Raw genomic sequence first — 12,750 nt, 5'->3', positions numbered from 1 at the left:
TACATTGCAGGCAGAGTCTTTACCATTTGAGCCAAGAAACCTCCATGCCATCTTGCCTTGTCACATGTGCTCTGTTGTGTCACTTTCCCATGCTAGTCTCTAGATGGTGAATTTTTTGAGGACTGCTCCTTATTCATCTTTGGATTCCCTAAGGTGCCTAGCATGGTTCCTGGCACATGGTTCCTTTTCTTCTCTCCTCTGTACAACCTCAGATCAGACTGATTTTCCTGTATCTGTGTTTCTGAAATCTTCCTTAAGCAACAGAAAGCTTTACACACTGCCATCATCATAATCTTATAGATCCCAAGGGCTTACCTAAACCTCCTGATCCCTGAGACATTTTGCTCTAGTCATAGAGTCATAGGAATTTCTGGGATGATAATTGAAATAAAATTTGCAGGTTCTCTGCATCTCATTAGCTTCCAAGCACAGCCACCAGTACTATATGATGAAGACTGAGATCTCTGTATTTTCAACTCATCAAGAATCCTATGGGAAAATTATAATATGAATTTTTATTTTTAACAATTTTCTGCCAAAGGAAGAGTGGAACTCTAAAACCTTGAAATGTACCTGTTATCCTGAATTCTGAGAATTTGTACCATCTTTTTTATGGAATTATCACAGCAGTTTTAATAAGCTGGGGTTTCTCGGACAGATGCTTGGGCAGAAACAAAGGCTTTCATGAGTTTGAGAATGTCCCTTTTTCCTTGATGGTTCTCATTTGCATTTGAAATAGAAGGCAAACTTCTCAATCTGATCATTTAAGTGCCCTGTGAACTTGAATTTCATGAAATGTCCACTTTTTTTAGACACTGCAGTTTTCTCTGGAGCACTTCGTATAATCTAATGATTACCTGGAATGTGGTATTGTGTCCTCCTACAATCCTGATCTCCACCTCTCTGCCCTTTAAATCTTGGTTTGATACAATAGTTTCTATACTTCTACTCCCTGTGTCTTTGAATCAATTAATCTTTTCTTCTTTATTTGTACATAGTAAGTGTGGTATATCTCTATTATGGTATTTCTCCCATTTTTTCTATACTATAGGGATTTACTTAGTTGTAGTGATGGACAGGGAGGCCTGGCGTGCTGCAATTCATGGGGTTGCCAAGAGTTGGACACTACTGAGCAACTGAATTGAACTGAACTGAGGAGCCTTAAGAGAAAAGCCTGTTTTTCTATTCATTTTTTTCCTTCAAAGGGCCTTGCATTTATTGGATGCTCAGTGACAGTAGGATAAAATAAATTCATTTAATATCTTCCTGGTCTTTTGCTTCTTCCTTTCCAAAGATGTCATTACTTACCTACAACTGGGTGGCTCTGCTGGAGCTGTGGGAGAAGCGTCGGCAGCAGTATGAGCAGTGCTTGAACCTGCACCTCTTCTACCGTGACAGTGAGCAAGTAGACAGTTGGATGAGCAGACAAGAGGTAACATAGGGGCTCAGCGAGTGTCCAGAAGCCATTTCTCCTGCTCCTCATTACTACTATCAGCATCCTCACCACCACTTCAGTTCACCTGGGAACTAGAGGGTGAGCCGCAAGGAAGAGAAAAGATCGACCCTCTCTGTAAGGCTCTTGAAATTCCCTCATGGATAAATGCACAGGAAAAATATTTAAATACAAAGCACAGAGGTTTTAAACTTCTCCGAACATGCAGCAAAATGAATATCCAATTGTTAAGGGATCCGTGAAAGAAAAATGTGATGAGTGAGGCAGGGCTAACCAGAGATTTTCTGGTGGAGTTGAGTGGTCCTCTTGAGGATTTGAGAACACAGAATCATGCTTAGATTGGTTGGTTCACACACTGAGATGAAGGTAATACATTTGGATGAGAAGGTTGGGAAGGGAACTCTGAAGCTGAGGTTCTGCTCTTTGAGGTTAATCTCTATCTCCTCTCCTACCTTGTGTTAATTCCCATCTTGCTTTCCATCCCCCTCACCTCCTTTCTTATTCCTTTTCTCAGAGATATTCCAAAGGGAATGATTCTCACTGGTGAGGCACAGCTGGGATGTATCTTTCTGTCTTCTACAGGCCTTCCTGGAAAACGAGGACCTCGGAAATTCACTGGGCAGTGTAGAAGCCCTTCTTCAGAAGCATGATGACTTTGAGGAAGCTTTTACTGCCCAGGAGGAGAAGATCACAGTAAGAAATGGGCCCTTGTTTGGGCATTGGCTTCATTTTTTTTTTTTAACTTTACAATATTGTATTGGTTTTGCCATATATCAAAATGAATCAGCCACAGATATACATGTTAATTGGAGGATAATTGCTTTACAATGTTGAGCTGGTTTCTGCCTTACAACAATGTTATTCAGCCATATGTATATATACATTCCCTCCCTCTTGAACCTCCTTCCCATCCCCCACCCAATCCCACACCTCTAGATTGTCACACAGCACCAGGTTGAACTCCCTGTGTTACACACATCTCATAGATTACCAATTCTTAGAATTACTCATAACTATCAGACATGAGAGTTGTTTTAAAAAGAGAAAACATTCAGAAAAATAATCATACCCACTTTTTATCAACACATTTCTTATTCCACAAAGCATATTTAGAAAGTATTTACTTTTAAATTTTTTTCAGAATTAGGTAAATTTATTTTTTAATTAATTTAATTGTAGGACAGTTCCTTTAAAATATTGTGATTTTTTTAGAAAGTTTTTAAAGATTTTGAGCAATTTATATTTTCTGACACAGTGCCTGATTGTCTTATTTTTTTTTCCTGCAGTATAAATAGAAACTATGGGATCCATATCCAATATGAATCATAACTTAAAATATATTTGAATGTATTATTTACATTTTTTAGTCTTTTCCTCTCCAGTAATATCTCCATTTAGCTTTCTTTAGTAATATCTAGATATCTAGGTAGTATCTATTTTTTCCTGTATATCCTCATCTTTACGTTTTGCATTTAATGCTGCTATAATTTTCTTGTGAACCTTAAGTTACAGTGTCCCAGAAACTTGTCAATACATAAGCAAGTCTCAGAGAAGTGTAAGGGAGACTTTATTTGCCCAATGTATATATACTATATGTCTTCGGCTGTCTCCTAGGACTGTGCTGGGGTTAGCCAAAACTTGCACATGTGCATGTATACCACCAGCAACAATAACCACAAAACTCCAAATTTTCTTTGTTAATCTTAGATCAATTCAGAGCTTGCTATGGTCCCTTCCCAGTTCATATGCTTATTAGGTTGATTTTCATTGGTAAAAGATAACAATGTAAAATAAGTTATTGTTTATTAAATACTATTTGTAATTTCACATCATTTTCCTATTCCCAATCAATTAATTCATCCTGAGCAATTTTGAGAGTTTATGAATGAATATGAGTCAAAATTCACATGTATAATATGACTCCATTCCCCATATAGCTAGAGATAGAGATGAATTATTAAGAAGTACATATGGTATATGATGGATGGGTGAGTGAATAGATAGATATTTAGATAAATACTGGCCATTGAACAAGGCTGTATCAACAATGGTTCTTAAAAATTTTAAAATAGATCAAATATTCACCTCATAGTGAAAACAGGTTTCATTCACTGTAACCTAGATTAAGAAGAAACTACTGTGTCATAGAGAAAATAATTAACCTGAGATTTATATTTTATATACAATTTATAACAGAAATCAGAAGTAGGACCCAGATCTTCTGACCCTGAATCTTGTCCTCTTCCCACATTGTCATGCTTCTTCTTTAAACAGCTAAACAAACTGTGGCGACTTACTCAGTGCCAATGAGAGAAAAACACTTTTTTTTTTTCCCCCCAGACCATAGACAAGACTGCAACCAAACTGATTGATGATAAGCAGTATGATTCAGAGAAGATCGCTGCTATCCGGGATGAAGTATGTGCATCTGCCTGCCTGTGCACCCGGGCTAGGGAAAATGTTGGAGCATTGTTAACCATGGTAGGCAGTAGATCTCAGGCATCCATATTTTATTTTTCTGACCGTGAGTTTGTTTATGTTTTTTTGCAGCTGTTGGTCCGACGGGACAATCTACGAAAAAGGGCTGCCATTAGACGTGGATTGCTGGAGGATTCATTCCTTCTGCAGCAACTGTATCAGGACTCAGATGACCTAAAGAACTGGATCAACAAAAAGAAAAAGTTGGCAGATGATGAAGATTACAAGGTAGGCAGGGTTGCAGACCCAGAACATACTCATTGGTACTTAATTTAATGAAACTACAATCTTGGACCTGAAAAGACAATAGCGTTCAGCTGGTGAGCCTCATTTTATAGATGGAGAGACAGAATCTCAGAGAAGCACAATGATTCCTCCAAGACTGTATTTCTAATTTCCAATTTTCCAATACCCTGTTTCCCATCACCCCCTTTCCCTGGCACAATTTCCAGTGGTCCTTAATAGAGCAGGGGAAAGCAGGAATTCTCTTTATTTAGCTGCATATCCCCCTTTCTGCTGCCCTATGCACCCTTATAGTAGGAAAATGTTGGGTCTAGTCATAACGTACATTCAGGCTACCAGGAACTCAGAATTAACCTAATGGTTTGACACAATATAAACTTACTGCTTTGTAGCTGGAAAGGAACAATTCCTTATTTTACAGATGAAGAAACCAGGATCTGAATTGTGTAGTGAGTTGCCCAAGGTTAACCGATTATTTAGATCTGTTTAACATAGAGTTAGACACATGAATTCTCTTGGGGGAAAGTAAACACTGGGCTTGAATTCATTCCCTGTCCTGTTTTAGTTTGTGTGACTCTGAAAAATTCCTGAATTATCTTTGAGTCACACATAAGTTTTTTTTATTTTGGTATTATATAAAACACATATTTTTCACTCACAATATAAATTATCAATAGGCTTCCCTTATGGCACTGTGGTAAAGAATCTGCCTGCCAATGAGGGAGATGGAAAGAGAAGTGGGTTAGATCCCTGTGTCGGGAAGATCCCCTGGAGTAGGAAGTGGCAACCTGCTCCAGTATTCCTGCCTGGAAAATCCCATGGACAGAGGGGTCTAGCTGGCTACAATCCATGGGGTCACAGAGAGTCAAACATGACTGAGTGACTGAGCATAATAAACTGTTAAACTATTTTGCACACACACACACATACACACACACATACACTCACAAATTTTTGCATTTACAGTCAGGACTGGAATCAGTCTCTTGATTTCTAGGCCAATATCTATTCACTGTATTTACTTTCTAAGTATCATTTAGTCTTAAATGTATACCTCTGATGCTCTTGTTCTAATATTCTTTTGATAGAACTTTGAGCATCTAATTTTTAACTTTCATTCTGTAAAACTTATCCCTATGTGCTTGTGTTCTCTAGAGGAGTTATGGTTCCAGTGTATGTAGGGTAAACAGGTCTTCTCTGCTAAAGGCAGGAAAGGAAAATAATCTCCATCTTTCATGCCAGCTGTGATTGATTGATAATCCTTACATATGGTGTCATATTTAAAGTGATATTCAGACCATATCCAGACTCAATAGAAATAAGTTCAGGAGGTGATTAGCTATGTCTGCCATTTGTATGAAAGGAGTAATTGGTCATAGTTTCCTGAGCATCCTCTGGCTCTATACTTGGACTAGAACAGTTCTGCCTTATATCCTCTTCTTAGTTCACTTAGATTTATAGTGAAAAAAAAAATTCCTGTCCTCAAAATATCTGCCCCTCATTTTTCAAGGAATTGTTTTCTTTCACTGTTTTCATTTTCTCTCAGGAAACACTGAACTTGAAGAGCCAGGTTCAAAAGCAGAAAGTCTTTGAAGAAGAATTGGCAGCTAATCAGATCCGGCTTAATAATATACAGAAAACTGGCCAGGAGATGATTGACAGCAATCATTATGCCTCCGACAAGGTGGCTGATCGTTTGAGGGAAGTTGAGAGCCTCTGGATTGAACTGCAGGAGGCTACAGAGCAGAAAGGTTAGAAGCAGAGTCTTTTAAGAAATGAATTCCTAAATTCTGAAACCCACCTTCATCTTTACCACCTTGAATTTACCCGATGGCCTCTGTGAGAAGGGAGGGATGTTACTCATTTGCCTCCCTGTGTCTTCCTCTATTGGTCAAGAAATTTAAAAAATCTAACCTAAACTTATCACACACAATTATTATATATTAACACAATTCTTCTATATATTAACACAATTCTTTTCTTCAGATATGTAGGTCTTTTCAACTGAAATTGTATTTGTTTTCTTTTCACTTTTCTCCCTTTTTTTTCTTCCTGTTGAATAAATATTCAGATATCGTGAATTCAATATTGACTATACATCTAAAATGAGTGTCCATAATTCGATTATACATCTTTTTGTTCTATAAATGAAGCAACATATTCTGACTCAGGTTATTTAATTAGGCATTAAAATATGGTTGGGGCCACATGTGAGGTTCCCATGATATTTTATTCTTGTGAAAAGGCTTGATGGCTTGCTGTTTCACCTATCTGGGCATATTCAGGTTCTATTGTAAGCTCTTAAAAAATTCCCATGTCTGCTTGACTAGCCTCTACTTAAATTTAACTTCACCTCTTACTTTGACAAACAAATCAATCATCATAATTAACACAAATAATGATGCTTTTTCTGTCAATAGTCCATTTGTTATAAACATTATCTACAGACATGCCTCTGTCCTGATTATAGAAAAGATACATCATATTGATTTTGTCGGATATCCTGATTTTTGGTTTAGGAAAACAAATCAACTTGACTGTAACAAGAAGTTGCTGTTACTTCATGTCCTAGTAATTGTTTCACAGAAATAATGCAAATGATTGTTATAAAATCATATGATAAAGAATTTAGCTGAGAACAGTGGATAATCAAAATATTTTCTGGAAGAGAAAATTGTAGGGTGTGGTTTGTGATAAAGAACAGGCACTAAGGCAGAGGTGGCTGATGGTTAGCAAAGTTCTGAGGAAGATATTTAGGAAAAAATACTTCAAAATTTCAAACTGAGCTAACCCCAAGTTTTATTTTCTCTTGGAAAATGACATGTTTATGCTTGAATCCCTTTGAAAGGGAGGTCTCAATAGAGAATAACAAGTGACAAGATAGTTAAAAATCTAACATAGGCCCATACCTCAACAAGAAATGAACATATTGTTTATATCTGTTTTGAGAACACTACTATCTTCAAAAGAAAATCCTATCTGAATTCTACAAATTAATGGTAATTTTTTTATGTAATCACATGTTAGACAGTTATATTTTTCCCATTGGACTATCCAAACATTATATTTTTCCTTAAGTTGGTATAACTTGTAATAGCATATAATGAGGATTAGTTATGATACCTGTCTTACACTTGATGTCTTTTCCTAGGGATCCAGTTGCATGAAGCAAATAAGCAGCTTCAATTTGAAAATAATGCAGAAGACCTGATGCAATGGCTGGAGGAAGTGGAATGGCAGGCTAGATCTCAGGATTATGGGAAAGGCCTAGCAGATGTACAGAATCTGCTCAGGAAACATGGCCTCCTGGAGTCTGCTGTGGCTACTCGTCAGGTTTGTTGCTAGCTCTTTAACCAATTGTGAGCCAAGTTACCCATATACATTCTGAGCACATTCATCATAATTATTATTTAAAAAAAAAAGTGGGACAAAGCAGGAAGCTGTTAGGTATTTAGAATAGGAAAAAAGAAGTCCAAAATGGCGGTGAAGAAAGACAAAGAACAGAAAAAGCCCATGAAAATGGAGCAAAAGAAAATCTGCAGACCGGAGTGAGAAACTCAGGTGAAACAAACACACCCCTTTCTTGGCTAGCCCAATTTGCATAGGGCAGGCTCATTGGGGAGGAGACAAAAAATATAAAAAAAGGAAGCCAAGATGGATTGAGGCTTCTCCTTTGGGGTCAGCCTGCCCTCACGCCTCAAGAGTGTATTATCCTCTGCTTGCCAAATAAAACTGAGCTATAACCAAGCTTTAACACTGGTCCACCATTTCAAATCTTTGCTCCCATGAGATAGAACTGAAGAAATTTACACACTCCCCCAACATATCTGATACCATGACTTGGATGATATACCGGGAGAGCGTGTAATTTTCTCTGTTCTGTCTTGCAGCAGTGGGCAAAGATTTGAAATGGTGCACCAGTGTTACAGCTTGGTTACAGTTAAGTTTTATTCGGCAAGCAGAGGATAGTACACCCTTGAGGCATGAGGGTGGGCCATTCCCAAAGGAGAGGGCTCAGTCCTTCTTGGCTTCCTCTTTTTATATGTTTTGTCTCCTCCCCCTGAGCCTGCCCTGTGCAAATTGGGCGGGCCAAGAAGGGCGTGTGTTTGTTTCACGTGAGGTTCTCACTCCGGTCCACAGATTTTCTTTTGTTTCATTTTCATGGGCTTTGTCCTTTCTTTGTTTTTCTTCACCGCCATTTTGGACTCCTTTTTCCTATTCTAATTACCCAAAAAAGCCAAAGGTAAAAATTCAAAATGTTTAGTTGGTCAACTACCTCTTTCTAGTATCTCCTTTATCCAGCTATTCTTCTTGGTGCCTGGTGTCTTTTGTCAGAACCCTATGGCTGCTATAAGACTTTATTGACTCTTCTAAATATGATGCTGTACTCTTAATCCAGAAACCTGGATTTTATATAGCCTTATCACTTACTAGTTCTATGGTGTATCTTTTCACCTGTTTGCACCTCTGTTTACTTAACTGTAAACTAAAAGTTTGGATAAAATTATGTCTTTCTATTCTGGCATCCTACAATTCAAAACTTGAAATATTTTTAATTGTACTTTTTTTCTTTTCTTAAGAAAATTGAAACACAGAGAAATGAAGTGACTTCTCCAATGTCACAGAGAAAATTAACAGCAGGGCCAGGACTATGAAACAGATGTCTAGGCTGTTGGTTTCAAAGTTACCCACTGAAATCACACCAGACTATTTTTTTTAATATAAATTTATTTAATTGGAGACTAATTACTTTACAATATTGTATTGGTTTTGCCATACATCAACATGAATCCCCCACGGGTATACACGTGTTCCCCATCCTGACCCCCCTTCACATCTCCCTCCCTGTACCATCCCTCTGGGTCATCCCAAAGCACCAGCCACAAGCATCCTGTATCCTGCATCGAACCTGGACTGGCGATTCATTTCATATATGATATTATACATGTTTCAATGCCATTCTCCCAAATCATCCCACCCTCTACCTCTCCCACAGAGTACAACAAACTGTTCTATACATCTTTGTCTCCTTTACCATCATTCTAAATTCCATATATATGTGTTAGTATACTGTATTGGTGTTTTTCTTTCTGGTTTACTTCGCTCTGTATAATAGGCTCCAGTTTCATCCACCTCATTAGAACTGATTCAAATGTATTCTTTTTAATGGCTGAAGGAAATGGCAACCCACTCCAGTGTTCTTGCCTGGAGAATCCCAGGGACAGGGGAGCCTGGTGGGCTGCCGTCTAAGGGGTCGCACAGAGTCGGATATGACTGAAGCAACTTAGCAGCAGCAGCAGCAGCAGCAATACTCAATTGTGTATATGTACCACAGCTTTCTTATCCATTCATCTGCTGATGGGCATCTAGGTTGCTTCCATGTCCTGGTTATTAAAAACAGTGCTGCAATGAACATTGGGGTACACGTATCTCTTTCAATTCTGGTTCCCTCAGTGTGTATGCCCAGAAGTGGGATTGCTGGATCATAAGGCAGTTCTATTTCCAGTTTTTTAAGGAATCTCCACACTGTTCTCCATAGTGGCTGTACTAGTTTGCATTCCCCCCAACACTGTAAGAGGGTTCCCTTTTCTCCACACCCTCTCCAGCATTTATTGCTTGTTTCTTGATGAGTCTGGCTAACGGTTTGTCAATTTTATTTACCCTTTCAAAGAAACAGCTTTTGGCTTTGTGGATTTTTGCTATGGTCTCTTTTGTTTCTTTTGCATTTATTTCTGCCCTAATTTTTAAGATTTCTTTCCTTCTACTAACCCTGGGGTTCTTCATTTCTTCCTTTTCTAGTTGCTTTAGGTGTAGGGTTAGGTTATTTATTTGACTTTTTTCTTGTTTCTTGAGGTATGCCTGTATTGCTATGAACCTTCCCTTAGCACTGCTTTTACAGTGGATTACAGGTTTTGGGTGGTTCTGTTTCATTTTCATTCATTTCTATGCATATTTTGATTTTTTTAATTTCTTTTGTGATTTGTTGGTTATTCAGCAGCATGCTGTTCAGCCTCCATATGTTGGAATTTTTAATAGTTTTTCTCATGTAATTGACATCTAATCTTACTGCACTGTGGTCAGAAAAGATACTTGGAATGATTTCAATGTTTTTGAATTTACCAAGACTAGATTTATGGCTCAGGACATGATCTATCCTGGAGAAGGTTCCGTGTACACTTGAGAAAAAGGTGAAATTCATTGTTTTGGGGTGAAATGTCCTATAGATATCAATTAGGTCTAACTGGTGTATTGTATTATTTAACGTTTGTGTTTCCTTGTTAATTTTCTGTTTAGTTGATCTATCCATAGGTGTGAGTGGGGTATTAAAGTCTCCCACTATTATTGTTATTGTTAATTTCCCCTTTCATACTTGTTAGCATTTGTCTTACATATTACAGTGCTCCTATGTTGGGTGCATATATATTTATAATTGTTATATCTTCTTCTTGGATTGATCCTTTGATCATTATGTAGTGTCCTTCTTTGTCTCTTTTCACAGCCTTTGTTTTAAAGTCTATTTTATATGATATGAGTATTGCTACTCCTGCTTTCTTTTGGTCTCTATTTGCATGGAATAGCTTTTTCCAGCCCTTCACTTTCAGTCTGTATGTATCCCCTGTTTTGAGGTGGGTCTCTTGTAGACAGCATATATAGGAATATTGTGTTTGTATCCATTCAGCCAGCCAGTCTGTGTCTTTTGGTTAGGGCATTCAACCCATTTATGTTTAAGGTAATTAATGATAAGTATGATCCCTTTGCCATTTACGTTATTGTTTTGGGGTTGAGTTTATACTCCCTTTGTGTGTTTCCTGTCTAGAGAATATCCTTTAGCATTTGTTGGAGAGCTGGTTTGGTGGTGCTGAATTCTCTTAGCTTTTGCTTGTCCGTAAAGCTTTAGAGTTCTCCTTCATATTTGAATGAGATCCTTGCTGGGTACAGTAATCTGGACTGTAGGTTTTTCTCTTTCATCACTTTAAGTATGTCCTGCCATTCTCTTCTGGCCTGAAGAGTTTCTATTGAAAGGTCAGCTGTTATCCTTATGGGAATCCCCTTGTGGGTTATTTGTTGGTTTTCCCTTGCTACTTTTCATATTTGTTCTTTGTGTTTGATCTTTGTTAATTTGATTAATATGTGTCTTGGGGTGTTTCTCCTTGGGTTTATCCTGTTTGGGACTCTCTGGGTTTCTTGGACTTGGGTGATTATTTCCTTCCACATTTTAGGGAAGTTTTCAACAATTATCTCAAGTATTTTCTCCTGGTCTTTCTTTTTGTCTTCTTCTTCTGGGACTCCTATGATTCAAATGTTGGGGCATTTAACATTGTCCCAGAGGTCTCTGAGGCTGTCCTCATTTCTTTTAATTCATTTTTCTTTTTTCTCCTCTGATTCATTTATTTCTACCATTCTATCTTCTACCTCACTAATCCTATCTTCTGCGTCTGTTATTTTACTATTTGTTCTCTCCAGAGTGTTTTTGATATCATTTATCGCATTATTCATTATATATTGACTCTTTTTCATTATTTATAGATCTTTGTTAAACCTTGCTTGCATCTTCTCAATCCTTGTCTCCAGGATATTTATCTGTGATTACATTTTGTTTTCAAGATTTTGAATCATTTTCACTATCATTATTCAGAATTTTTTATCAGGTAGATTCCCTATCTCTTCCTCTTTTGTTTGGTTTGGTGGGTATTTATCCTGTTACTTTACCTGCTGGGTATTCCTCTGTCTCTTCATCTTGTTTATATTGTTGTGTTTGGGGTGGCCTTTCTGTATTCTGGCAGTTTGTGGAGTTCTCTTTATTGTGGCGTTTCCTCACTGTGGGTGTGGTTGTATGGATGGCTTGTAATGTTTCCTGGTTAGGGAAGCTTGTGTTGGTGTTCTGGTGGGTGGAGCTGGATTTCTTCTCTCTGGAGTGCAATGAAGTGTCCAGTAATGAGTTATGAGATGTCAATGGATTTGGAGTGACTTTGGGCAGCCTGTATATTGAAGCTCAGGGCTGTGTTCCTGTGTTGCTGGAGAATTTGCATGGTATGTCTTGCTCTGGAACTTGTTGGCCCTTGGGTGCTGCTTGGTTTCAGTGTAGGTATGAGGTGTTTGATGAGCTCCTGTCGATTAATGTTCCCTGGAGTCAGGAGTTCTATGGTGTTCTCAGAACTTGGAGTTAAGCCTCCTGCTTCAGGTTTTCAGTCTTATTTTTACAGTAGCCTCAAGACTTCTCCATTTATACAGCACCATTGATAAAACATCTAGGTTAAAGATGAAAAGTTTCTCCACAGTGAGGGACAACCAGAAAGGTTCACAGAGTTACATGGAGAAGAGAAGAGGGAGGAGGGAGTTAGAGGTGACCCGAGTGAGATGAAGTGGAATCAAAAGAGGAGAGAGCAAGCTATCCAGTAATCACTTCCTTATGTGCGCTCCACAGTCTGGACCACTCAGAGATGTTCACAGAGTTGTATAGAGAAGAGAAGAAGGAGGAAGGAGACAGAGGTGGCCAAGACGATAAAGTGGGGAATCAAAAGGATAGAGACAGATCCAGCCAGTAATCAGTCCCCTAAGTGTTCTCCACCATCTGG

At 38.1% G+C, this 12,750-nt stretch overlaps 1 protein-coding gene across 1 annotated transcript in view; it reads left to right on the top strand.

Annotated features, from left to right (window-relative positions):
* The window catches only part of SPTA1 (spectrin, alpha, erythrocytic 1), an 86,416-nt gene that overhangs the window by 13,070 nt on the left and 60,596 nt on the right, over positions 1–12,750 (top strand). Inside the window, 6 exon segments of the mRNA XM_010846842.1 lie at positions 1,295–1,432; positions 2,036–2,146; positions 3,794–3,871; positions 4,004–4,159; positions 5,721–5,925; positions 7,326–7,507. Of these exon segments, the coding sequence (XP_010845144.1) occupies positions 1,295–1,432; positions 2,036–2,146; positions 3,794–3,871; positions 4,004–4,159; positions 5,721–5,925; positions 7,326–7,507 (870 nt within the window).

The sequence above is a fragment of the Bison bison genome, unplaced genomic scaffold, assembly GCF_000754665.1.
Source record: "Bison bison bison isolate TAMUID 2011002044 unplaced genomic scaffold, Bison_UMD1.0 scf7180017864240, whole genome shotgun sequence".
Taxonomy (NCBI): Eukaryota; Metazoa; Chordata; class Mammalia; order Artiodactyla; family Bovidae; genus Bison; species Bison bison.
This window is presented reverse-complemented; position numbering and strand designations above follow the sequence as displayed.